General features: G+C 36.5%; 1 protein-coding gene across 4 annotated transcripts; it reads right to left on the bottom strand.

Annotated features, from left to right (window-relative positions):
• Positions 1-274: 274 nt before the first annotated feature.
• LOC127520190 (metal transporter CNNM4) lies at positions 275-26,929 on the bottom strand. Of its 4 annotated transcripts, none has more exons than XM_051908120.1 (8): positions 25,491-26,929; positions 21,689-21,832; positions 19,943-20,074; positions 19,679-19,848; positions 12,610-12,706; positions 6,959-7,048; positions 2,493-2,710; positions 275-1,615 (listed from the first exon to the last, which is right to left on the bottom strand). In XM_051908120.1, exons 1-8 carry the CDS (start codon positions 26,866-26,868, stop codon positions 1,223-1,225), a joined length of 2,622 nt encoding a protein of 873 aa, XP_051764080.1. In that variant the 5' UTR covers positions 26,869-26,929; the 3' UTR covers positions 275-1,222. The 4 variants fall into 4 exon arrangements, with proteins under 4 accessions (XP_051764080.1, XP_051764081.1, XP_051764082.1 ...); XM_051908121.1 differs by having other exon boundaries at positions 2,493-2,668; XM_051908122.1 differs by lacking the exon at positions 6,959-7,048.
• Between the last annotated feature and the right edge of the window lie 918 nt (positions 26,930-27,847).

Here is a 27,847-nt window from a genome sequence, read left to right as displayed (position 1 = left end):
TAAGGACCATGAAGATTTTTTGCATTGAGATATTTCTTAGTATTTTCATTACTGTGAGGTTAAAAAATAAAGTATAAATGTGAAGTATTCCTACATTATGATGGCATTTGCTGTATGGACTTTACGAATTTTTAGTACAGAAATACCACTCTAATGAGAATCATTGAGAATAATGAGAATTACAAAACCTCTAGAAACATTACAGTAATGAGAATTTGTGAAGAAAATGCGCGTGATTGTCATGAAAATAACGCATAACATCATGCAAAAAATCTTAATGGTGTATATAGGCTTTATTTTGTCGAATAAAATGTTGTTGTGAAATATAACTCTTGTGAGATTCATCCAGGGGATGAATTACAATTATGTCCAAAAAAAAAAAAAAAAAAAATTACACAAAATTAGATGAAAGATAAATACATTAATCTTTAAATAAAATATTTTATCATAATTTTAGTTTCATATATCAGGTCTGGGTTTTGCATGGGTCAATGCTCAATGTTTTTTTTTTGCTACAAATTTCTCACAGTTTTGAGTACATACTGAGCACGTAAGGTTCTCCAAACCACGTCTGCGTCAGCAAATTTCACGTCTCCAAACTATATTTACAAAGTTTCCCTTCACGTTCGTCACGCAGAGCTACAATTTCATCACAGCTACATCACATAGCCACACGTACCAAATAACCCTGGCAAATAACCAAATAAACCAGACCAGTCTCTTTGAAAGGATTATTGTTTGTGCTAAAAGGTTAGCTGTACACAAACAGTCCAATAATAGCTTATGAGGCTCAAAGTGCTCTTATGCTTCAAAATCTCAGAAAACTACAGCACACAAATGTATGCTGCCGTGTCAGAGACATTATAAAAAGTGCATTTCGTACAATAACTCTGTTATATACTGAAGAAATATTGTATAATGCCTTATAAATGGGCATATTTGTCGCATGAACATAATTTACCGAAAACATTGAGATAGTGTCTACGTGATTACATGTCTATATGATTAGCATGCAATACAGGTAATAAGTCACCATAACTTGTCATAAACACCTCGACGTCGGGCCGAACCCGCAGCCCCTAAAATCACAGTGAGATCACGTCCAACAATGCACCTTTTTTTGGAGTTCTTTAGGACACCTTTGGCCTCTCGAATCGAGGCCGTAGATGCATTCGGTCAACTCTGGAGCTCCGCAAGGCGTCAGAGCCCCAGATTAGTGTCGTCAAATGGTGCTCTCGGTGTGCGCGTGCGTGAACATGTGCACATGGTGCGCGTGAGGGAAGGGCGTCGGGCTGCTGTTGCCGTGGGGATGAGGGGTGGGGCTGGAGTTGGAGTTGACATTGGTGTTCAGGTGTGACTGGTTTTGAGGATGGGGGTGGTTTGGCTGCCATTTGGACAGGCTGTTCTTGTCGTTGAGCAGCGAGGTGGTCTCATCCGGCCCATTCTCTCTGGGAGCCGTCGGCGCTGCGGTGTTGTTTGTGCTGATGGGAGGGGTGGGAAGCGGAAGAGGCGGAAGAGGGCCGGTATCCAGTCGCGTATGGCTGCTCTGAGGGGACTGAGGGGTGCTGTCCAGCTTTGAAGCCAGGAGGCCGTTTTGGTACTGCGAACGAGTGACCTGAAAAAGACAAAATAAAAAACGAATCAAAAAATGTAACCATTCAACTTTAAAAAAAAAAAAAAAAAAAAAATTTGATTTCTATATCAAATAAATGCTGTTCTTTTGAGCTTCCCATTCATCTACGGCCCTTAAAAAATGTGTTGCTTAATATTTTTGTGGAAACCATGATACAACTGTTTTCAGTATTGATAATAATAATAAACCCAAAATTGTTTCACTTAATCTGACTCACATGGTCACAAATACAAGCATGTGACATTTGACATAGTTTTCTTTGTTAATACTGTGTTTACACTGTGATTGACGCAATGTGATAAACTGGAACTTACTATAAGTGAAGTCATCCACACCATAAATCATGCAAAGTTTGCTGATAATATTAGTAGAAATATACGCTGAGTCCAAAATCAAATACTTCCCTACTATATAGTATGCGATATAGTAGTGAAGTATTTGATTTTGGAGCGTATATCTCTACTAATATTATCAGCAAACTTTGCATGATTTATGGTATGATTTATGGTGTGGATGACTTCACTTATCATAGTAAGTTCTAGTAAGTTCTAGTTTATCACATTGCGTCAATCACAGTACGCCAAGAGTAGTATTACCAAATACACCAATCAGGCATAACATTATGACCACTAGCTAATCTAGAGAGCAGGGTGACTGATACAATGCAGATAAGCATATATAATACATTTGGCATTAGACAAAATTAAAGATCTACCAAGCAGCATAAAATAGTTGATACAACTCATGTGCTATGTTCCAAGTCTTCTGAAGTCATAAACACAGGAGCATGACTTCAAATTTCAGGAGCAGATCGAAATTGTTGTTATCGGCCACAAGAACATTTATGGACATAACGTACCTTTACAAACTGTAGGTCAGTGAGGGCCCGCACATTAAAATCAGGGACGTACTGTGCCGCGGGGCTGTTATTGAGCTGACTGTTACTGCCGCCGATGGACACAGAATCGACCCTCTCAGTGCAACTCAGAGACGCAGAGCGGTTCAAACCGCTCAAATGAGACGGGGAGCGAAACTCTGGAATGCACATGAAATCCGTCAGTTCATGTTGTGGCACGCCTGCTTACACACACACACACACACACACAGACACAGACACAGATGAAAGAGTTTCAATGGGAATACACACACACACAAATACAAATGTGGCAAGTCTTAAAAATATAAAATGAAAAAACAACAGTGAGATGATGTAATTGATGAGGGGGAAGCACAACAATTAAAGAAACATGACATTTGAAATGAATGGAAAGATTATTGCAAATGATTGGATGGTCATTTCAGACAGCATTAGTTTAGTTTAATTGGAGAAGCATTGATTATAGTATACTATGCTATTCAGGAGTAAAATATGAGTATAACTATAAAGAGAATATGACTATAAAGAGAAGAGGATGATGACCTACTGTTAACCCAAAACCACGTGGGATAAGCACTAGATGTTCTGACTGTAATATTAATACACTAGCGCCATCTACAGGTGTTGTTATGAACTACCTTAAAGGGATAGTTCACCCAAAATAAAAATTGTCATCACTTACTCACCTTCAAGTTGTTCCAAACCTGTATGAGTTTCTTTCTTCTGTTGAACACAAAAGAAGATATTTTAAAGAATGTTGGTAATCAAAACAGTTGATGGTAGCCACTGACTTCCAAAGTAGTAAAAAAATACTAATGGCTACCATCAATTGTCTGGTTACTAACATTCTTTAAAATATATTCTTTTGTGTTCAGCAGAAGAAATAATTTCATACAGGTTTGGAACAACATGAGGGTGAGTAAATGATGACAGAATTTTTAATTTTTGGGTGAACTATCCCTTTAAGCAGTCACTGCAGTGCTTGGTTTGACAGGCTTAACACAATAACAGACAATAAATAAATGAATGCTGACTGATGCGGACAAAAGCGCACAAACATTTCACTTCATCATAATGACTCAGAAGCACATGCTACAAGCATGGGAGATTTTTCTCTGTGTTAACAGGGATAATATTCGTTAAAGTGTTATGTTTACTCTGCGAGTGACGCGATGTGATAAACTACAACTCTCCCGTTATAATCAATAAAATCATCCACACTGCAAAACATGCAAAGTTTGCTGATAATAACGGAAGTGTTCTAGTATTTTCGTATCGTATCGCTCGCGTGCTCTCACTGTAGTTGTTTGGTCAGTAACTGTAACCAAAAAGAAAGATGATTAATATTCATAAGAGGTGCTGACGGAACCAATCATCACAGCGATATCAGAGAATTTCGATGATATCGGAAAATTGCCTTAGTATTTGACTATACTTTGCACTTCCGCCAAAAACGTCTACAGGTTGGTCAAAATATCTTTTTTTTTTTAATTGAGAATATAGCTAACAAGCTAGATGGGCGAACGCCACTTTACGTAGCCTAATTAATATTCATAAAATTTCCTGAGGAGAACAGACGTAAACAATAGAAGAAAATAAAAGACGTATTGCACAAAAAAGCCTATCAATATTACCAAATTAGCTTACTGTTTAATAATATCTGAATGAGTTTTTATTGTTTTTATTTTAGTTTTATTTAAAGATTTTGTATTTATTGTTGTGTTTTAAATGTCTATTTAGTTTTTATTATTTCCGTTTTTGTTTTAGGCTAATTTTACTACTAGAAATTCGCTAAAGCAGAAAACTAACCGAAATGATTTTTTTTTTTTTTTTTTTTAATATTCTATTTTATATTCTGTTTAATTTATTTCAATTAACGTATTTTTTTTTAGTTTAAGTTTTAGTTCATGGTAGCAAGACTGCACAGCACTTATGTATACTGATTGATCATGTTCAATTGCATTACATATATGTGACACTGGACCACAAAACCCATCATAAGGGTCATATTTTTTAAAAAAATTGAGATTTCTAAATAAATAAGCTTTCCATTGATGTATGGTTTGTTGGGATAGGACAATATTTGGTCGAGATACAACTATTTGAAAATCTGGAATCTGAGGGTGCAAAAAAAAAAATCAAAATATTGAGAAAATCGCCTTTAAAGTTGTCCAAACGAAGTCCTTAGCAATGCATATCCACTCACAAAAATATATTTTTGATATATTTACGGTAGGAAATTTACAAAATATCTTCATGGAACATGATCTTTATTTAATATCCGAATGATTTTTGGCATAAAAGAAAAATGGATAATTTTGACTCATTCAATATATTGTTGGCTATTGCTACAAATATACCCGTGCGACTTATGACTGGTTTTGTGGTCCAGGGTCATATAAAACTTATAAATGCATTTTGTTTTTCATCCAAACAACGACGTTCCCGTTTCATCATGACATGAAGCGATCTTCAGTCAGCCTCACAACGATCACGGTAGAAGCAGAGCATGTTTGCTAGTATATTCTGATACTAAGGCAACTCAGAATGGAGCAGGACTGTATTTTCAGGTTGATGTGAATGTTGTGTTCAGTTGCATGAGGTCAGGTGTGATGGACAGGCAGTGACACGGGCAGTAGGGTGAGTGTGTTAGTTGTTAGAATAGAAGAGCTCTCCAAAGATTGAGCTCATGAGGTCAACGCCAGAACTATCCAGCAAGCTTCCATTTTACTAACACTGTCATTAACATCTACGTATATATGTCTTATTCCATGTCGCGCATATAAGTTAATGCTTACAGTGGATTCCAATAGAGTTATCATGTTGCTAAGCTAAAATCAAAACTAATGCTGCGTCTGAAATCGCATACTTCTCTCTTTCTGGAGTAGGTACTTATTTTGATTAAGTACATACTGTGTGACCCCTAAAAAAGTATGAATATGAGTAGCATGAATGAAATTCGGATGTAGTACCATGTCGTTGTGGTCATGTGACCTACCAGCGTCAGTTGCGTCGCTTCACTCTTATTCACAAATCCTCTTCCGTGGCCTCATGGGATAGTAAAGTGTATACTGAATGCGCAACTCAGAATCTCGCTGGAAGTAGTAGGTCACTTTTCACCTACTGTTTTTTGAATACTATCGCTGTGTCCGAATATGCCTACTTCCATACTATATAGTAGGCGAAAAACTGTGTGAGTCGAGTAGTATGTCTGAATTCATAGTACTCATAAAACAGTAGGCGAAAAGTACCTGGAGAGATCCCTACTGGTGTGAGATTCTGAAGTGCGGATTCGATGGACGCGTTACTATCCCATGAGGCTATAGGAAAAGATTTGTGAATGGCAGTGAAGTGACGCAACTGATGCCATATAGGTCACATGACAGTGACAATATAGCGGAAGTAGTAACTCCGAATTTCATTCATACTACACACATTCACACTATAAAGTACATACTTTTTTAACGGTCGAGAAGCAAGTTTCAAACCAAATGTAGTACCTACTATTCAGTATGTGATTTCGGATCACATACTGTATAGTAGGTACTGTAAATTCTGTCATCATTTATTTTTTCCCCAGCATACTATATAGTAGTATTTCAGATGCAGTGTAACACAAATATTGGATGAAAGAGCTTTTGTATTAAGATCAAACTGTATTCTACTTTTCAGTACTGAATAATATTTCCTAATAAACACAAAAAAATACATTTAGCATGTGCGTTTTTTATTAGGTATTAGGTGGAACTATATTCTATCAATATTTTATGCAGTACTGAAGTGTATTTTTAATGCAATAGATACAATGCCTAAAATTGCTGCTTAGACTTTGGAACAGAACAAATCACTGTATAAAAATAATAAATAAATGAATAAATAAATGTATGATGTTTCTCACACCTTTATAGTGATTGTCACATCCTTTTTGTAACCTGAAAGGACTAAAAAGTAAAAGTGGTTCATATGCTATATGTCAGTTCTTTTGAATGCCAATGATAAATTTTGTGTTTGGAAAATTCTCTGCTGTAGCTCACGAATCTCAATTATGCTTGCACACATTCAAACTTGCCGCCTCAAGACTTGTGCCAAGTGAGAAGTCAACGGTGTCAAACATTTTGTTCTTGCGTGTCTTGAACGCAAGCACAAATTTGATTTGAAAATACTGAATGTTTCCTAACAAACAAAAAAGTATTGGAACTATTTTCAATCAATATTTGATGCAGTACTGAAATTGTTGAATAGGATTTGGAACAGAGCTTTTAAATCATTACATTGCATTGCATAAAATAATAACATAACATAAATAAAAACTTGCTGGACAATGGTTCATAGCGTGATAAAAGGTTATTTTTTTCCCTATTTGCTTCCCCCTAGTTCCTGTCCCACACCACCGCCATGTTAGCTCCCCTACATCCCTGAGTTAGCACCCAACATGCAGGGGGTTTTACCTGGGAAACGCGAGAACAGAGAAAACCTCTTAAGCGAAAGGCGGCGCGGACGAGGCGACACCACGGAGGGAGAGAGAGGGGGGGTGACAGCTGGGGGGGGAGCCAGAGCAGAGCAGAGGAGAGACAGAGAAGCTCTTTAAACACATCACACATTAACATCCTGTGGAGAGCTGCTGAAGGTAAAAATCCCTCATTATAATACACTATGGGAACATAATATTTTCCTTGGAGGGGTAATTTTACACTACAATTCTTGCCTTTTAAAGTAAAACATATTCTGGTGACATTAAAGGCATATTTCACTTAAAACTCGTCGCTATTGTTCCAAACCTGCACAACTTTCTTCCTTCAGTGGAACTTAAATGTAGATATTTTGCAGAATGTCCAAGATGTACAAGGAAAGGACTTTTTTTAATATAATATATTAATTTATTCCTGTGATCAAAGCTGAATTTTCAGCATCATTACTCCAGTCTTCAGTGTCACATGATCCTTCAGAAATCATTCTAATATGCTGATTTGCTGCTCAAGAAACATTTATGATTATTATTATCAATGTTTAAAACAGTTTTTGTGGAAACTGTGATACTTCAAACTTTTGAATGGTAAGATTTAAAAAAAGAAAGAAGAAGAAACAAAATTAATACCTTTATGCAGCAAGGACAGTAAATTGCTCAAAAAATTGACAGTAAAGAATTTTATATTACCAAAAATTTCAATTTTAAATAAATGCAATACTTTTGAACTTTCTATTCATTAAAACAATCCTGAAAAAATGTATCACAATTTTCACAAAAATATTAAGCAGCTGTTTTCAACATTGATAATAATAAGCATTATTTATAACTGAGTACAAATAATAATTGATAATAACTGAGCAATCAGCATATTAGAATGATTTCTGAAGGATCATGTGACACTGAAGACTGGAGTAATGATGCTGAAAATTCACAGGAATAAATTACATTTTAAAATACATTCAAATAGAAAACAGTTATTTTAAGTTGTAATAATATATTTTACAATATTATATGAATGTATTTTTGATCAAATAAATGCAGGCTCAGTGAATGTATGGGACTACTTTAAAAAACGTCACATGTCAACATTTTTAATGAATAACAATGATATTTCAGCCTGTTTCTCACAATTTTATAGAAAAAGCCCCATAAAATGACCATAAACATGCTATATTTCAGCTCTTCTGAATTATAAACATCAATTTTGTGAAAAATTGTCTTGTGAAAAAAACAAAACAAAATAAAAGTCATTCAATTCAATGAAACCTGCTACCTCAAGAATGGCAAGGTTCATGTTAACGATGTTAAATATTGTTGGTTCATACGTGGCTAATTGCATCAAATTATTGCATGCAATATTTTGGGAGCTAATTTTATGTCTGTTCAAAAAAAAAAAATTTGTCTTCAGAAGACTTGGAATATACAGAACTTTATGGTGTTTTTGGAGCTTAAAGTGTGAATGAATTATCCAGTAGCGTTGTGCTGAAAAAAAATCAGCTTGGACATTTTTCTAAATATCTACTTTTAGGTTTCAAGGATGAAAGAAAATAATACTGCTTTGGAAGGACAAGAGGACGAGTAAATGCCAACAGATCAGTCACATGACCTTTGTCTCTTATGCAGTGTTTCTCAAAGCACACGCAGGCACACATTTAGACACATGCTAAGCACATAAACGTGACGTTTGGCACATGGATGGACTGCGGCACAGCTGGAGGTGAAGGAACAGAATCAGACAGCATCGTTACACATAGTGACAGTCGGCCAGCAGATGTCCCTGTGGTCAAATGTGTCCCATAGTCCCCTACTGGCAGCTCCAGTGTTATTATGTAACACCAAAGACTAAACTTACAATGACAGATCATGACAAAGTGCTTGTGTCTGCGACTCTACCATAAATCAACCTGATTCAGAAAACTCACTGATATATTCATAATTAATTCAAATGATATAATACTGACTTTTACAGTTTAACAAAAAATGCAAATTCTGCCATCATTCACTCTTTTCCATTCAATTATAATGATTGGGAAATTTTTCAAGCCTTCAAAAAAAGATTAATAAGGTGTTTCATATGACTCTTGCGCTATATTCAAAGTCTTACGAAGCTATTTGATAGATTGGTGTGAAGAAGAGACTGAAATTTACATTTTCACTGATAATACTGCCCTGTTATTAACTGCAACTAGGATCAGTGAGTTAGTTAAAGGGATAGTTCACCCAAAAATATAAATTACCCCATGATTTACTCACCCTCAAGCCATCCTAGGTGTATATGTATATGATCTTTCAGACAAACACAATCGGAGATATATTTAAAAATATCCTGGCTCTTCCAAGCTTTATAAGGGGGAAACTCATCCATCCATTATAAAAATATTTTTTTTGTAAAAAAAATATAATCTTTTTGTAAGAAAAATATCCATATTTAAAACTTTATTAACTATAGTAACTAGCTTCCTGCAGACCATTGTACACATACTGCCCAAGTCGACTTGCGCCACAAGAGTAACCGCTGACGCGATGTATGACGCAGGATTTAGGAGTATCGTAAGCTTAGACGCCTCTGCGCGGTTCAAACAAATAGGGCTGGGCAACAAACTCAAGCTCCTCTTCTCTTATATCGAAATCCTCCCACATTTCTCTTTAAATATTATCGTTTTAGACTTCTAATTTGTGACCGGTGTTTTGTTTTGCTCTATCCTCTGTGCTTCCATGTTCCTCAATACATCATGCATCAGGTCAGAGGTGACTCTTACGCCGCAAATCAATGCGTATGGTTGTCTGCAGGAAGCTAGTTATTATTAGGGCTGCCCTTGACTAAAGATTTTTCTAGTCGGCTAGTAGTCATTCATTTAAGCCGTTAGTCGACTAATTGCACGTTTAAGCCATAAATCATAATAATGAGTTTTTAATTGCCTATATATAATAATTAGTGCTCAAGCGCACGCATAAAGTTTGCCACAGCGCACCGGCAAGAGTGTTGTAAAAAAACAGCAAGAAGACTGTCTAAACATTTTAAAGTGTCCCTATTATGGATTTTTGAAAATGACCTTTCATGTAGTGTGTAACATAGCTCTAAGTGAATGAAAACATCCTGCAAAGTTTTAAATCTGAAAGTGCACCGTATATAAAGTTATTGTCTCTCAAAAGTAAGAGTCGACTCTGAGTCAATTAAACGAGTCGTTTGTAAAACGAATCCCAATCCGTTTCGTTGTGACGTCACAACGAAATATTAGCATATTGCCCGCCCACTCATTGCATGCACAGACACCAGGGAAAATTAATTTTTTCAACAATACCACAGCAGTACAATCTTTTGTTGTGTTCCCGTCATTTTACTGACGACTGCTTCTCAAACCTCGGGGAGTTTAACGCCGGATTCACAAAACACTTGGTCTTAAAATATAGATCAATGCCCAGTTTCTTTGGACCAGCTTGCTCCTCTGAATCTTAACCTGTAAGTGTGATCAATAATTGATGTTTATATTTTCTAGCGATCGCTCAAAATTATGTAATGTACAGTCTGTGTGTCTCCTGCCAACCGGCTAACTCACGTTTCTGTAGTTCTGCTATTCAGATGTGGGTCCAATATTGTCTAAAAATGTGTCGATTAATGCATGTCTGTCTTATTACTTGGAGTAATGATCAAGGATGGCGCACGACTTTTGTTTACAAAGTCTAATGCATTATCAGCTATTCACGTTTGTGTTCGGCTAACGTGGGAGTTTACAACATACAAAACAAACTTTTTTCCTCCGCGTTTTTATTATTACAGTAGAGTGGAGCTCTATCTGTATTGTAATAGGATGTTAAGATGCTAGTCCGCGCTAACTAGTTGAAGTATTCTCTCAGTAAACAGTAAACACCCATTGTGATGTCAAACAATGATATAGCCATTTTTCTTTGTTAATAGTTATGACGAAAAAGTCTGTACACATCTGGCCTAAATGTTTATCTGGCCTAATGTTTTTGTTGACACTTACCATATAGTAACGTCCTACTCCAGTGGTGATTGCGAATCAGATTCTGGTTGATCGACTACTTCAGATGTTTCATCATCGGACTCGGCCTCTGATTGATACGGTAAAATCGGTGCTATCTTTTCTGTCCATACATTGTATACAATGTCTTGCAAATTGATAGCTGTCGTTCAGTCATGGCAATGGGCGAGCGGTGCGCGCAGTAGACCAATCACAAAGGATTGGGCCATCTGACCAATCAGAGCAGTGTAGGCTCATGGAAAGGAGGGGTTTAGAGAGACTGATTCTCTGAACTGCTTCAAACAAATCGTTTACAAACTGAGGTGAAATTAAATGTATATTATGAGAAAACAAAAGTGTTTTTTGACCTTGCATGCATGTAAACCTGTTGTAGGAGACTCCCAAAACAATATTAGGAATCTTAAAAAAAAAAAAAGGCATAATAGGGGCACTTTAATAATTTATTGATAATGTTTTGTGTTTTTTCAAGACAATGATGCTGATTTGTCATCTCTGCAGTAATGTATGCGCCTATATGCACATTTCATATGGATTACATAATCTGAGAATATTTATTTTCCATTTGAATTGGTTCATTTAAAAGTAGACATTTCAAGCTTTTTTTCCTCATGTCTGTGAGGCAAGTATACGCTGTTTGTTACGTGCTCAAAATCATTGAGACCAAGACGACAGAAAGCGCATCCTGATTGTTTTCATTATTTTACAAAAGCACAACGTTTTGCTGTTATTGTGAGTTTACAGAAATAAAAGTGGACGTAGGCTAGTATTCTAAGTTAAATGCAAGTGATCGCACTGGCGCCTCCATGTCACGCAGTAAGCTCGCTCTCCACACAAGCATGGATATGCGCCTAATAATAGCGCACATTTATCTAGGACTAGGCTAACATTAGAGCGAGCTGACTTGTAAAGTTGCTACTATTTACGTTTCAAGTGATAAGCCATATTTGAGGTCGATGAATGCCATTAACAATCTCTCCCTCATGGACTGCGTGACTTCGCCACTTCCTGTGGGTTTTTTTTTCTGTGACTAGTAAAATCTTGGCTAGTTGACTTTTAGAGGGTAGCCCTAGTTATTATAGTTAATAAAGATTTAAATATGGATTTTTTTTCTTACAAAAACGCATCGCTTCACTTCAAAAGGCCTTTATAAATCCCCCAGAGCTGTATGGATTACTTTTATGATGGATGGACGTGCTTTTTTTTACTTCAAAATGTGCCCCCCCCCCCTTCACTACCATTATAAACCTTGGAAGAGCAAGGATTTTTTAAATATATCTCTGATTGTGTTCATCTAAAAGACAGTCATATACACCTAGGACGGCTAAATCATGGGATCATTTTCATTTTTGGGTGAACTATCCCTTTAATCTCAAGAAGCAAACATATATTCACCCTGGAACATAAAATATGTTAATCTGAGTGTGTCCATACAATGGAAGTCAACATTTTTCAAAATAACTTATTTTGTGTTCAGCAGAAGTAAAATAAAAAGGCATACAATTGAGTAAATTATGACAGAATTTTCATTTTTGGATGGACTAACCCTGTAAGTGGGAATATATCACACTCTTCGATTAGAGAAAGTAAGAGGTAAAAAAAAAAAGCAAGGTAATAAATAAATACTCACCTAGGCATGGTGAAGTCAGTGCCATGACTCCGTAATACGAGAAAGGACCGGCCTCAAACTTCATATTCTCATTTCCAGCCTCAACTTCTACCCGACCCTGAGAGACAGAGGTGAGTTTATTAGTTTGATTAGTTATAAAAAATTCAACGTGGAATTTGCATGATGTGCAGGACATTTGGTTATATATATTTCAATAATTTGGAGATAATCATAAAGACAATCATAACCACATAAAAATGGAAACTGCTTCAAATAAATACATTGGTAACTTTGTGTGTTTCCTTCAAGATACTGAAACCTAAAGCCCTCATGAAGCCCCACTGGTGTTATTCTTCAATAACTGAACTGTGTTTTTAAAAACACTCACGAAACATTTAAGTCGAATGCAACTTATTTTGAAATCTTAACCGGCTTCCTTGAAGAACAACCAGTTGCATCTCCATAATTAAAGACAGAATGACACAAAACCCAACCAAAACTCCCACAAGTACGGTGAGGTTGGTACATTTAATACTTTGAAACCAGGGCACAAGTCATGTGTCAAACCACATTCGAGAGGACACACAAATTTTCCAAACTCTCAGGCGTCATATTTGCCCCATTTTCCATCCCAATGGAGAGTCAACCTTTCCTCTCATTCTCAGAAAAACGTTACCGGATCTGTGGCGCTCGGATTGCATGACACACGGATCCTGTCACTCTATCTGAGTCTCCTCTGCTCTGGTATCTATATTCAGGTAGACACTGAACACAAACAGAGATCGCCAACACTTTGCTGCTTTCTGTTTTGCCAGCAAATCAGAGCCAAATTGAGTTTCATAAAACAAAACTACAACTACTAAACAAATCTTTACATTCATAAAAAATTAACTAAAATGATCATTCAAAAATTCGTTTTTTTTTTTTTTTTTGGAAAGTTGATGTGAAATATGACAGGCATTTAAAATGTTAAAAATGCTAAAAATTCAGATTTGCATCATTTATCAGGAATAAATTACATTTTAAAATATATTCAATTATTTTAAATTGTAATAATACTTCGAATATTATGTTTTACTGTATTTTTAGTCAAATAAATGCAGTCTTGGTAAGCAGAAGACACTTATCAATCAGTAACACTTTACAATAAGGTTCAGTTAATTAGCATTAGGTATCAAAACAACAATGAACAACACTTTTACAGAATTTTATCATTTATAGGTTATCTAGGATGTGCAAATTTCTGTATATAACAACACATTTTTTCATTAGTTAATGCATTATGAATGAATATGAATTATTAATGAGCAATGGTACATTTATAAATTAACCTACGTTAATAAATGCTGTAAAAAAAAAACGTTCAGTTAATATATTAACATTATTGTTAATGCCTTTTTGTAAAAAACTACCAACAAATCATCACTCAATTACTAAAACTTACTAAATTACTAAATTCCAATTATTAAAATCAGAAGCCACAACATTTTCAATTAATTACTAAAATATTTATAAATTATTAATATACTTAATACATTTTATATATTTAAATTAAAGAATATGTTTTTATTTTCTAGTAATTGTATTTAAATATATTTAAATATTCTATTAAATATATTAATATATTTAATAGACTGAATATATTTAAATAAAAGTATAAGAAACAACATTTACATATTTAAATATAAGAAATCAATATATCATTATTGTTTTAATTTATATATGTTATATAATTTATTTGATCATTTATTTATTTAATAGACTGAACATATTTAAATAAGAGTATAAGAAAATAAAATATATTTAATACATTGCTTTTTAATTTCCTATACTTTTACATACTTATTTAAATATAATAAATTATCAATATATTATAATATTGTTTTAATTTATATATGTTATATAATTTATTTATTTAACAGACTGAATATATTTAAATAAAAGTATAAGAACATAAAAATATATATTTAATACATTGATTTTTATTTACTTATACTTTTAAATATTTAAATATAAAAAATTATCAATACATCATATTATTGTTATAATTTATATATGTTATAATTTATTTGATCATTTTGACAATTAATTTGAACTATTATATTTTAAATAATTTTTAAATACATGCAGATCCAGTCTGTATATTATCAGATATAAATAAGTCAGAGTAGTTTGGTGAACTTATGCAGACATACGGTTTGATGGCCAGTGTGACATAATGCTCCCTGACACATGGCGTTCATGCTCTGTATGACATTGTGCCGCAGGGATGATTACGACCGTGATAAACACTGTCACACTGAGGTTCTGAAAGAGTTAACCTTGTCCTGGCTGACCCCCCGCCGAGAACACAGCAAATCCAGGATGTGATTTACTGATCCCCGAGGGGCCCGTGCGCTACGTCAGCTCTGTGTCCTATCACGGCTTGTTCTACCTTGACCATCTTCAAACTTAAGCCACTTTAAGTAAGCTGCGACACAGATATTCATTCAGATGACTGGAAACTATGCGTAAGGTCACAGTATTGTGTTGATCCCTGAATGAGTTCACATACAAGCCAATATCTATATATGTATCATCTGCTTGCTGTAGCATAGACATCCGAGAGTTTTTCCATCAGTCTCACTTCTGATTGGATTGTTTTATAAAACAAGGCCATGGACAGTGCACAGCTTTATTTGGTTGTGTATATGATCATGTGTGTGTGTGTGTGTGTGTGTGTGTGAGCTGGCAGAAAGGGGGTGGGATTAGAGCTGCTATGCTCAGGATCCCTTTCTTACGTAAGAGGGATCAATTAGTGAAGGACAGGCCTGTCCAATACACAGCCTCTCCTGGCTAAACCTATAGTGAGGTCACAGACGCTCCGAACAGACCAGGATGCCAAAACCGAGGGGCACGAATGAGCCACCATGGACATTCCAAGCACAAGAAATGTCACTAAAAGATCTTGAAAATGTTATCCAGCAGCCAGTGTTTACAAGCATCACTATTACTATTGCTCAAATGTCAAATCTCTACTCCTAAGAATCTGTGTGTAATTCATCCTGTGCTGCTTGTGCTACAGGCATGATTGACACCTAAAATTGTACAGAGATGTGTGCTGTTATTTTTCCAAGTGATCAGACTTGTGATTTCGGTTTGGCAAACAATAAAACAGGTGGAAAAAACAGATTTAAATTGAAAGAGGGACCCGAACCATATCTAAATATGACTGCAGAGTAGAGCTGCACGATAATTCAAAATATCACAGAAGTACTGGGATAATAGTTTATAGTTAGTATGTAAACACTGATGTCTATGGTGGCGATCAAAATAGAGTAAATCACCTTTTGCACGTAACTTCATGCTTCAAATAACGATTGTATGAATTACATCGTTACACCAGTAGGTGGCGACAAGCGACTGTTAAAAATGTATTTGTCATTGAATCATTCATTCAAGAGATTTGTTCAAAAGCCATTAAAATAAACTGAATCACCTTTTGCACGTAACTTCACGCTTCAAATAACGGTTGTATCAACTACAATGTATCATTGTACATCGCTACACCGGCAGGTGGCGACAAGTGACTTTTAAAAATGTATTTGTCATTGAATCATTCATTCAAACCAAATTTTTAAAAATAATTCAAATTAATTAAATGTTTTAAATAGACTGCAGCAATTAACATTTTGTCAAAATCTGTAGTAGATTATGTGTTATTTTGTTTAGCTGTCTGTTCAGAATCATGGGAGAACCGTGATCTCTATTTCTAAACCCAAAAATTCATGATTCTCAATTTATCCAGCTCTACTGCAGAGTGGACTCTTTTTACATAGAAAGTAAGAACCACCTAGCAACCACTGAGAACACCTTAGCAACTGCATAACACACTGGAAACCACCTAAATCACATTAACAATTACATAGCTATACCCTGGCAACCATCTAAAACAAAACTACATAGTCACACCTTAGCAACACACAACAATGCCTTGGCAAACCACCTAGCAACCTTCCAGAACACCCTAGTAACTGCATAGCAATGCCCTGGAAACCACTTAAAACACCCTAGCAATACCACAAGAACACCTTAGCAACTGCATAACAACACCCTGGAAACCACATAAAACACCTTAGCAAACTACATAGCAATATCCTGGCAACCATCTAAAACAAAACTACATACCAACTCCTTAGCAATACATTGCAATGCCTTGGCAAACCACAATTTCTAGGTGGTTATTGCTATGTGATTTTAGGGTGTTCTGAGTTGTTGCCAGGGCATCAGGCTAGTTCTAAGCAACTACATAGTGACACCTTAGCAACCACATAGCCATGCCTTTGCAACCTCCTAGAAGTTAGGGTGCTCTAGGTCCACATAAAACACCCTAGCAACCACCTAAAACACCCTAGCAACATCCTGGTAACCACTCACAACATCCTAGCATCATGGCAGTAAGTTTTGCACAGGCAAGCATCACTTATATTTTCTTCAGAAAAATCTGGTCTATTTGGGGATTCATCTAATCCTGTGAGTACTCAGAATTCTGACCAATGACAGGCAGAGAGAGATATTTGTGGATGGTTGTACAGCTAACGTCCCTGGAGCAATGTCATGGGGACTGAGTCCCTCCACAAGGTCAAATGGTTAGGGGTTACATGGGACGCAATTGAGTGAATCACATAATACAAGCCGTGGGGAACAGCCAACTTCTCTGACCTTTTTTCTAATTTTCTCAAAACATACAAACTCTCTGTCTAATGCATTAAAATACTACTAGACAGTTTTATAATCTATGTGAGAATGTTTGTGTTGAGTAGAAATCAACACAACAATGTTAGCTAGAGAGTTTTAGATGGGTGTTGCTATGCAATTGCTATGCAGTTGCTATGGTGTTCTGGGGGTTGCTAGGAGATTGCCTACTGGTTATGCCATGTTAGCCACTTGACAAAAAAGGGTTGTCTCTGAGGCATGATAAAAACATGGTACTCGCGGAAAATCAAGAAAACAAGATTGAAACAATAAGACTAACCATGTTGATCTATATAATCTATATATATGTTTCTATGGTTTCTACGGAAATCAAGGGTACTGCAGGAATGATGTCATTGATAGGTGACGCACTGACACAGTCCGTGTCCTGGTTAAAATTGCTTATTTCTCTGGATTCAAACATTCTTGGAAACATCTGGGATAATGTAAGTACACAAGTCAACAAAATATATAACACTGTTCTAGTGGATATTTTAATTTTACATATTGTGCCTTTAAATGAATATATTTAAATGAATCATAAAATGCATTTAAAAATAAAACAAACATAACCATACACCATTATTTGTAATTTATTTGATATCTGAAAATAAAATTGAAAAACCTCAAATAGAGGCAGATTAAAGATGCAAGCCTAAGGTATATCTTCTGTTTATCTTCATAAATATGATTGTTTAGAATACGTATTAGCGTAGACATCTTCAACAAGCCACACAAGTTAGCACAAACAATCCAGGTAGCCAAAGTTTAATTTGAACAATTTAAGCAATGATATTTGCCCTAGCAAGCTCCACTAACAGGTGAAGGAAGTTGCACAATTTCTGTTTTGATTTAAAGGGATAGTTCACCCAAAAATGAAAATTTGCTGTTAATTTACTCACCCTCAGGCCATCCAAGATATAAGGGATTTTTTTTCTTCAGTAGACGAGTAAAGAAGATTTATAGCTGAAACCGTGGTCCTCAGTGATTCATATAATTCAAGTCAACGGCTACCGTCACTTTGAGAGTCAAAAAACAAAATGAATACCTGTGGCTCCTGACGATACATTGAGGTCTTATGAAGCAAAACGATCGGTCTGTGCAAGAAACTGAACATTATTTACAACATTATTACCTGTAATCCAAACGGTACTGAGCGCGTTCACGACAGTTTTGAGCGCGAGCTTCTTGTCGCATAATGACGTATGCGCAAGAGCTCAAACGTTGGGAATCTGTGAAAAGTCAATCATCCTGATTGAGATCACGTATATATACAGTATCTCACAGAAGTGAGTACACCTCTCACGTTTCTGCAGCTCAGTTTCAGGGTCTTGGCAATCTACTTATAGCCTACGCCATCTTTATGTAGAGCAACAATTCTTTTTTTTCAGATCCTCAGAGAGTTCTTTGCCATGAGGTGCCATGTTGAACTTCCAGTGACCAGTATGAGAAAGTGAGAGTGATAACACCAAATTTAACACACCTGCTCCCCATTCACATGTGAGACCTTGTAACACTAATGCATCACATGACACTGGAGAGAGAAAATGGCTAATTGGGCCCAATTTGGACATTTTCACTAAGGGGTTTACTCACTTTTGTGGCCAGTGGTTTAGACATTAATGGCTGTGTGTTGAGTTATCTTGAAAGGACAGCAAATTTACACCGTTATACAAGCTGTACACTCACTACTTTACATTGTAGCAAAGTGTCATTTCTTCAGTGTTGTCGCATGAAAAGATATAAAGTATTTACAAAAATGTGAGGGGTGTACTCACTTCTGTGAGATACTGTAGGTTGCGGTATCCAGGGTAAGCACAAGTAAATATGATTTTGATGAACAATACAATACACGCGTCTTCCCTCTCTGTTGTAAAGAAACACAGCTTCAGCTCATCGTTTGCCGAGGCTGTGGATTAGAGGTAAAAATGCTGTAAATAATGTTCAGTTTCTTGCATAGACCAATCATTTCGCTTCTTAGGACCTCAGTGTATCGTCAGGAGCCACGGGTATTCATTTTGTTTTGCCTGCATATGTTTTTTTGACTTTCAAAGTGACGGTAACCGTTGACTTGCATTATATGAATCACCAAGGACCACGGTTTCAGCTAAAAATCTTCTTTACTCTTCTACTGAAGAAAAAAAAGACACCTATATCTTGGATGGCCAATTTTCATTTGTGTGTGAACTATCCCTTTAAAGGCACTTTTCTGGTAGCTGAAAGCATTTTCAAACTAACCTAAATATTTAATAAACACACACGCAGTGTAGATATTAGTGGGCATTTAAATTCTTCCAAAGTCTACAGAGCTTTTTGCTGAATTCTCATTGCAGGCCTACCGATCAGTTTTACTTACCTGAAGGATGAGGATGAAAAAGTCGACAGGTTTTCCACGCTGATATAAATAGTGCTGTTGCGAGCGCTTGTCGTTCTCGTTGAACTTGATCTCTTGAATGACATCCGGGTGCTTGAGGATTCGCAGTAAGACCTTGTCTTTGATCTGGAGTGGACTGAAAATGCTCACCTCTACGGAAAGATGAATAAGCAAAAATTGCCTGTTATCTGCAAAAGCAAATGCTCAAAGTGTGAGATGATAATCTTACTAATCTCAACAGCTCACCAGTAGCGAGGAAACGATGTGCTGCTAGCATTAGCTGCTGGGATATCTTGACTTTGGATTCGTTCTGTTTGAAAGCAGAAAAGTCCCTCTTGTTCTTGTTGGGATCCACTTTCTTTTTGTTACGATTGTCAGCTAGCAGACAAAAAAAAAAAAATGCATTAATCACACAACCATTCACTCATCTCGTTTCCCAAAAGCATCCTAAGCAGATTATAGAAGCCATTGGCACCAAGAGTCTCTATGATCTGCTTAGGCTTATGATGCTTTTGGGAAATGCAGCCCAGATCAATAAATCCATAATTGAACCAATTAATAAATCAATTATTAGACCATTAGATTAGATTAGATTGTGCTCCTCATTTAGGAGTCACGCTCACATTGTTCCTGGTCAAAATGGTCGAACACCTCAAATGCTAAATCAATGTAATACATTTTTGTTCAATGATATTTTTTTATTTAATATTTTGTATTTCAAAGGCGAATTGTATGGTACTAAGTAAAATTCATGCAATAATTGTAATGCATTTGTTTCCACAATCTGTACAGTACATTTTTTCCCTCATTTTTAATTCTTTTTAAATTAACCCCTTCATTGCTGTGTGCTTTTTTCTGCATCGTGACTGATATGTAGATTTTTTATTTTTTTTTAATTTCCAATTAATTTCTATGTCAGTCATTTTTTATGTGCAAAGAGTATAAGTGTGACTATTTTGAAGGACCATTTACCCTTTTCAAATTATGTCCACAAATTTTTTCCGTTTGTGTGTTCACATATCAAGTACCACAAGTCACCAAATGTCATACCATTCCAATTAAAGGATTAGTTCACTTCAGAATTAAAATTTCCTGATAATTTACTCACCCCCATGTCATCCAAGATGTTTATGTCTTTCTTTCTTCAGTCGAAAAGAAATGAAGGTTTTTGAGGAAAACATTCCAGGATTTTTCTCCTGGAACTGTCTTCGACAGTTACCAATGGATTGAAGGTCCAAATGTCAGTTTCAGTGCAGCTTCAAAAGGGCTCTACACGATCCCAGACGAGGAAAAAGGGTCTTATCTAGTGAAACAATTGGTCATTTTCTAAAAAAAATAAAAATTATATACATATTATCCACAAATGCTCGTCTTGCACTGCTCTGCAATGCGCCACGCATTACGTAATCACTTGGAAAGGTCATGTGTGATGTAGGTGGAAGTACTGCGGTAGGGTGAAAAACTCCATCTCATTTTCTTCAACTTCAAAATCATCTGACATCGTTGTTTTTTTTTGTAAAGGCCGTTTGACTTAGTCTTTGCACAATTGCTTTGTCACGCGTCATGTGTAACCTTTCCAACGTGATTATGAAATGAGTGGCGAATCGCAGAGCAGTGCAAGGCGAGTATTTGTGGTTAAAAAGTATATAATTTTTTATTGTTTTTAGAAAATGGCCGATCATTTTGCTAGATAAGACTCGTCTGGGATCGTGTAGAGCCCTTTGAGCCCAGTGAAGTCCACTATATGGATAAAAATCCTGGAATGTTTTTCTCAAAAACCTTAATTTCTTTTCGACTGAAGAAAGAAAGGAACATCTTGGATGACATGGGGGTGAGTAAATGATCAGGAAATTTTAATTCTGAAGTTAACTAATCCTTTAAGTAAACATTTTCAGTCAAAAGTGACTGAAAAGCATCAGAGGGTTTTAAAATCCCATATTTTATACATGCAAAATGAGAAAACGAGTAAGGACATCAATATCATGAACATACTGTAGAGATCAGACTCGTCCAAGATCTCGGATTTGATGATTTCCTCAATAACGTCCTCCAGCGTGACCAGCCCCAGAACCTCGTAGAACGGATCTCCTTCACCCTCATTATTCACCTTCTGAACGATGGCCAGGTGGGATTTACCTGTGGACAGAAACACCTAAACATGTTGAACACTAGAAAAACACAGAATTAAATACACTAAGTGCTCTAATTGCAAGCAGAATGACTGTTTAATAGTTACTTAACATAGATTTAGTTCACACCAGGCCAGGAAACCCACTGAGTGGGTGTAGAAGAATACTTCAAACCATATTCATACTGAAGCACTGCATGGACATACATATTAATGTGCCATATTATCACTGCAGAGTCTAAAAACCCCATAAATTATTCATCATCTTGTTTTTTTTCTGAGGGGCCAGATCAATCATAACCATTTAAGCAATACTGGAGCATTAGTGCTTCATGTTTGGAGCCAAAAGAGAGTCAGATCAGAATTGCTACTAAACTTAGAGCTAAAAGAGCTTAGGAGGGGGAAATGACGGAGATGTCTAGGGATTAGAAAAAGAAAGTGAAAAAGGAAGGATGGAGCAAGACAGGACCAGAAGACACTTTGAAAGCATTTAAAGTTAAAAGTGAAATATATGAATCTGAAAAACACTCAAAATCAACACTACTGGACATAAACTGTTAAAACATTGAATCTGAGCAATACTCACTGAACGCTCAAATCTGAATCAAAATATATGGATGCACCAATATAAAAATTCTGGCCAATTCGGGCAACCAATTATTGTTTTTATGTTAATGCCGTTTTTTTCCCCCAACTAAAGTTTTGATCAATAATTAAAATACAAGTAAAATCAGGCATTAAAATATCATTTATTTTCAATATCAGACTCGTTAAGACTCATATTAATAAATAAATAAAAGTCGCCACCACAAATTTTGCACAAAGTTCAAATCACTAACCCTAAGTCTGATCAACAGTAATAATGGCTAATATGATACATCATACATCCCTAAAAAGTTATCCTAAATACAGGAAACATGAAGGAAATATGCAAATTTTTTCTGAAATCCGTTGTCCTCAGAGGGATTTATAGTACGTGATCAAGCCTTAATACAGAAAGCTTTAGACAAGCAGAGTGTTTAAGAGATGATCTAATATTTTCACGCTGAGATATACTCCAAAGCCCCTGAGGGATCAGCATTTAGCAAATCATTTACTTATTTACATACTCATAAGCTTATTTATATTCATATCTTAGTGGAGCTCATTTTAAACAAATAGTAAAAACACATTTGAATAGGGTGCAGAGAGTTTCTACAAAATTGTCATCAAATGCAGCTGTCCTGAGCAGACGTTTTGGACAATACAGTGCATGTCACATAGGTTTTGTCCCGCTGTGGCACCTCTGCAGTGCTGCACTGATCGGTACATGAAAAACACAGTGGGAGGGACTTGAAACTGCCAATCATTCCAAAAACACCACCCACAAAACTCATCTTTACACGAACACATTATGAGGCAAATTTGTGTTTCACACACATGCATTTTGAAATTTTCTTCAACACAGTTTGTTTAAAACAATAGCAGCATAATTGTCATGATTAAAGCCAATAAAGTAAAATAAATCATGATATGCATTTGTCAGACGCTTTTATCCAAAGCGACTTGCTTTGCAGTCAAGGTATACGTTTTAAAGGATTAGTTAATTTTAAAATGAAAATTACCCCAAGCTTTACTCGCCGTCAAGCCATCCTAAGTGTATAGGACTTTCTTCTTTCTGATGAACACAATCAGAGTTATATTAATAAATATCCTGATGCATCCAAGCTTTATAATGACAGTGAACGGGACCAACAAGTTTGAAGCTCAAGAAAGTGCGTCCATCCATTATAAAAGCACTCCTCATGGCTCCGGGGGGTTAATAAAGGCCTTCTGAAGTGAAGCGATGTGTTTTTATGTAAGAAAAATATCCATATTTAACAAGTTATGAAGTAAAATATGTAGCTTCCGTCAGATCGCCTTCCGTATTCAACTATTCAACGAAGAAAATGTAACACGTCTCGCAGTTCAAAACGCAAGTTACGTACGGAAGATAGATATTCTACTTCATAACTTGTTAAATATGGATATTTTTCTTACACAAACGCATTGCTTCACTCCAGAAGGCCTTTATTAACCCCCCGGAGCCGTGTGGAGTATGTTTATAATTGATGGAGGCACTTTCTTGAGCTTCAAATGCGTTAGTCCTGTTCACTGCCATTATAAAGCTAGGACGCATCAGGATATTTATTAATATAACTCCGATAGTGTTCATCAGAAAGAAGAAAGTCATATACACCTAGGATGGCTTGAGGGTAAATAAATCATGGGGTAATTTTCATTTTAAAGTGAACTAATCCTTTAAAGTTCATGCATTTCCAGGGAACTGAACCCATGACCTTGGTGGCACAGTTAGCATTTAAGGTTTAAGACACAGGAAAAAAACATCTTGGTAACACTTTACATTACTTTACTTTTAGGGTCTCATTTATTAACATTAGTTAATGCATGAACTAACACTGAGCAATATATTTTTTATAGCATTTATTAATTTATGTAAATGTTAGTTAAAGGGTTAGTTCACCCAAAAATGAAAATGTCATTTATTACTCACCCTCATGTCGTTCTACACCCGTAAGACCTTCGTTCATCTTCGGAACACAAATTAAGATATTTTTGATTAAATCCGATGGCTCAGTGAGGCCTGCCTTCACAGCAATGGTACTTCCTCTCTCAAGATCCATAAAGGTACTAAAAACATATGGATCTTGAGAGAGGAAATGTCATTGCTGTGAATGCAGGCCTCACTGAGCCATCGGATTTAATCAAAAATATCTTAATTCGTGTTCCGATGATGAACGAAGGCCTTACGGGTGTAGAACGACATGGTGAGTAATAAATGACATTTTCATTTTTGGGTGAACTAACCCTTTAATAAAAATGTTCCATGTTCATGTTAGTTCTCAGTGCATTAGCTAATGTTAGCAGATAACTTTTGATATTAAAAATGTATTAGTAAATGTTGAGATTAAAGGGATAGTTCACCCAAACATTTACTCGCCCTCAAGCTGTTCCAAACCTGTATGAATTTCTTTCTTCTGCTGAACACAAATAAGAATATAGGTAAACCAAACAATTGATGAGCCCCACTGACATCCATAGTTTGAATGGGGTCCATCAACTGTTTGGTTACCTGTCTTCTTCCTTTGTGTTCAGCAGAAGAAAGAAATTCATACAGGTTTGGAACAACATGAGGGTGTGTAAATGATGACAGAATTTTCATTTTTGGGTGAACTATCCTTTAAGATTAATAAATGCAGTAGAAGTATTATTTATTGTTAGTTCATGTTAACCAATATAATTAACATAAAAGTGTTACCAATAAAGAATAATGGCAGGAATATGTCTCTGTAAATATTTCTATGGTGGTTACAGCCCTGAATCTGAAGGTAACTGTGGTTAAACATTACAGTGAGTGTGCAAACTGTGGTGGACCGGATGATGATGTGCATTTTTAATGAGTGACAGGTGCTTTTGGCAGCATGGGATTCCTCCACCATTTCTAGAAGAGCTTCATATTGATCGGAGGCTGATCCAGGGAGCATATGGTTATTGATTTGGCTCTCAGGGGGAATCTGAGCACCCATCATAATCAATAGGAGGGTGAAAACAACTCCGCATGGTGCTTCCTGTGAGCACAGCACATTCTGTACAAACCTACGACACACATAAATCACAATCACTAACCTTTTTTAAACTCCTCCAACATGGCATCCAGCTTAGTGTCGTGGAAGACAAAATGCACCGGGTGGTTGTAGAACTTGGTGACCGTTTTAAGCGTCGTGCAGTCGTCCGGGTCAACGAAGGCCAGGTCTTTGACGTACAGGATGTCAACAATGTTGGAGCGCTCACAGTCGTACACAGGTATCCGCGTGTAGCCACTTTCCATGATCTCCGACATGGTGTTGAAGTCGAGCACGGCGTCAATGTGAATCATGAAGCAGTTGCTCAGTGGTGTCATCACATCCTCAACCGTCTTGGTTCTGAGTTCGAGAGCGCCTTGAATGATGTTCAGCTCTTCTTTGACCAGGTCGTTGTAGGGCTCTGTGACCTTTAACATCCCTACTAGCTTCTCACGGTTGTAGACGGTGCCGATTTCCTGCCCGAGGATGTAATCCAAGAGCTTACTGATGGGGAATGACAACGGGAAGGTCAGTAGCATGAAAAATTTGGTCAGCACGATGGTGTTTGCGCCGACGGCCAAGCCGTGGCGCGAGCAGAGCGCTTGTGGCACGATTTCACCAAATATGACAATGCCAACTGTAGATGCCACCACAGCTCCCAACCCTGACCCAATCAAATCATCCAGTAGGATCGTCAAAGTTGTGTTGACCAGCACATTACCCAACAATAAAGAGCAAAGCAGATAGTTGCCCTTACTTCGAATGGGTTCGATTTTCCGTGCATACTTCTTCTCCTTATTAGTGCCACAACTTTGCACAATGCGAAGCTCCATTGGATCCAATGCCATGAGCCCCAGGTTGAGTCCACTGAACATGCCGGACAATGCCAACAAGCTTGACACCAGGATGACTTGAAACCAAAGAGGTAAAAGAGATGTTTTCTCCTCTACGACTACCAATCTACCATCATTATCACCCAACTGGAGCCATTTATCTCCCAAATACTGCCTGACACACAGGCTGTAGGTCTTCTCTCGTTCACTCTTACGCATTGGCTTTATATATACACTCACCACACCTGATGTACCCCTATTGCTCACGTTCATATAGGTGCCGATGCTCATGTCTTTGGTGAAATCCTCACAAGTCCTATTTAACGCGTCACTGTCCCCCGTATACACATACTCCATGAACCTAATGCGAGATGCTGCGTTCGGACTCAGGTGCACCCCATAAAACCGGAGCAGGACGTTGCTCTCCTCCGTTACCTGGATGAGTCCGTCCTCTGTCGTGCTGGCCGCTTTGTCGCTCCTCTCCAGCCGCATGCCCAGGATCTGACTGCCGGAACTGGAGCTCGACGTCTCAGTTCGCCCGCCTACAGAGCTCCAGAGGAACACGATGAAAGTTAGAAGACACCCCTGCCCGCTCCGCTCTGTCGCCATGTTTGTTGCGCTCTCTCCGCAAGGCTGGACATTACGTCACGCCATCGCTGCCACACGCGGATCCTGCCCCCTCATTTGCATAATGCAAAATTGCGCAACGCCCACTTTAAATACAGTGGAAAAATTACGTATAACTTTAAATGAAATGTATAAAATATATGTCTGCGCGTTCTTATTTAAAAATATATCACGTTTGGATTAATAAACGTCTCATGACACTATGAGGTAATATTTTTTATAATACATTTTTGGTAGTAAGTATAAATAAATGTAAGAATTTAACAGGTTTCCAATTGAAAATGATGTACTATTTATATTTATATGTATTTTTTCCTCTTCTACTGTCTTGATTTATTCATGCTCGCGCCACAGTGTTGTAGCGCGTGGTGGTGTTACGTAATAGCACGAGCCCTTCACCAAACAGTGGTGAAATTCATCACAATATCAAATGGTGCAAAAATAATATACATTTTGAATAAAGAAGATAATTTTGGCAGTATTTAGATGACTATTAGGCACATTTCCCCTCAATTTCTTTTACTGTAACATTTTATATACATATATATATATATATATATATATATATATATATATATATATATATACAGGTGCTGGTCATATAATTAGAATATCATCAAAAAGTTGATTTATTTAACTAATTCCATTCAAAAAGTGAAACTTGTATATTATATTCATTCATTACACACAGACTGATATATTTCAAATGTTTATTTCTTTTAATTTTGATGATTATAACTGACAACTAAGGAAAATCCCAAATTCAGTATCTCAGAAAATTAGAATATTACTTAAGACCAATACAAAGAAAGGATTTTTAGAAATCTTGGCCAACTGAAAAGTATGAACATGAAAAGTATGAGCATGTACAGCACTCAATACTTAGTTGGGGCTCCTTTTGCCTGAATTACTGCAGAAATGCGGCGTGGCATGGAGTCGATCAGTCTGTGGCACTGCTCAG

Source organism: Ctenopharyngodon idella, chromosome 10 (assembly GCF_019924925.1).
Source record: "Ctenopharyngodon idella isolate HZGC_01 chromosome 10, HZGC01, whole genome shotgun sequence".
Classification (NCBI taxonomy): domain Eukaryota; kingdom Metazoa; phylum Chordata; class Actinopteri; order Cypriniformes; family Xenocyprididae; genus Ctenopharyngodon; species Ctenopharyngodon idella.
This window is presented reverse-complemented; position numbering and strand designations above follow the sequence as displayed.

Coding starts and splice junctions, on each gene's coding strand:
- LOC127520190 (XM_051908120.1), bottom strand. CDS start 26,868: ATGGCGACAGAGCGGAGCGGGCAGGGGTGTCTTCTAACTTTCATCGTG. Junction 19,849..19,942: donor ACATCGTTTCCTCGCTACTG/GTGAGCTGTTGA, acceptor ATCTTTCCGTAG/AGGTGAGCATTTTCAGTCCA. Junction 12,707..19,678: donor TTTTCATCCTCATCCTTCAG/GTAAGTAAAACT, acceptor TCTGTCTCTCAG/GGTCGGGTAGAAGTTGAGGC.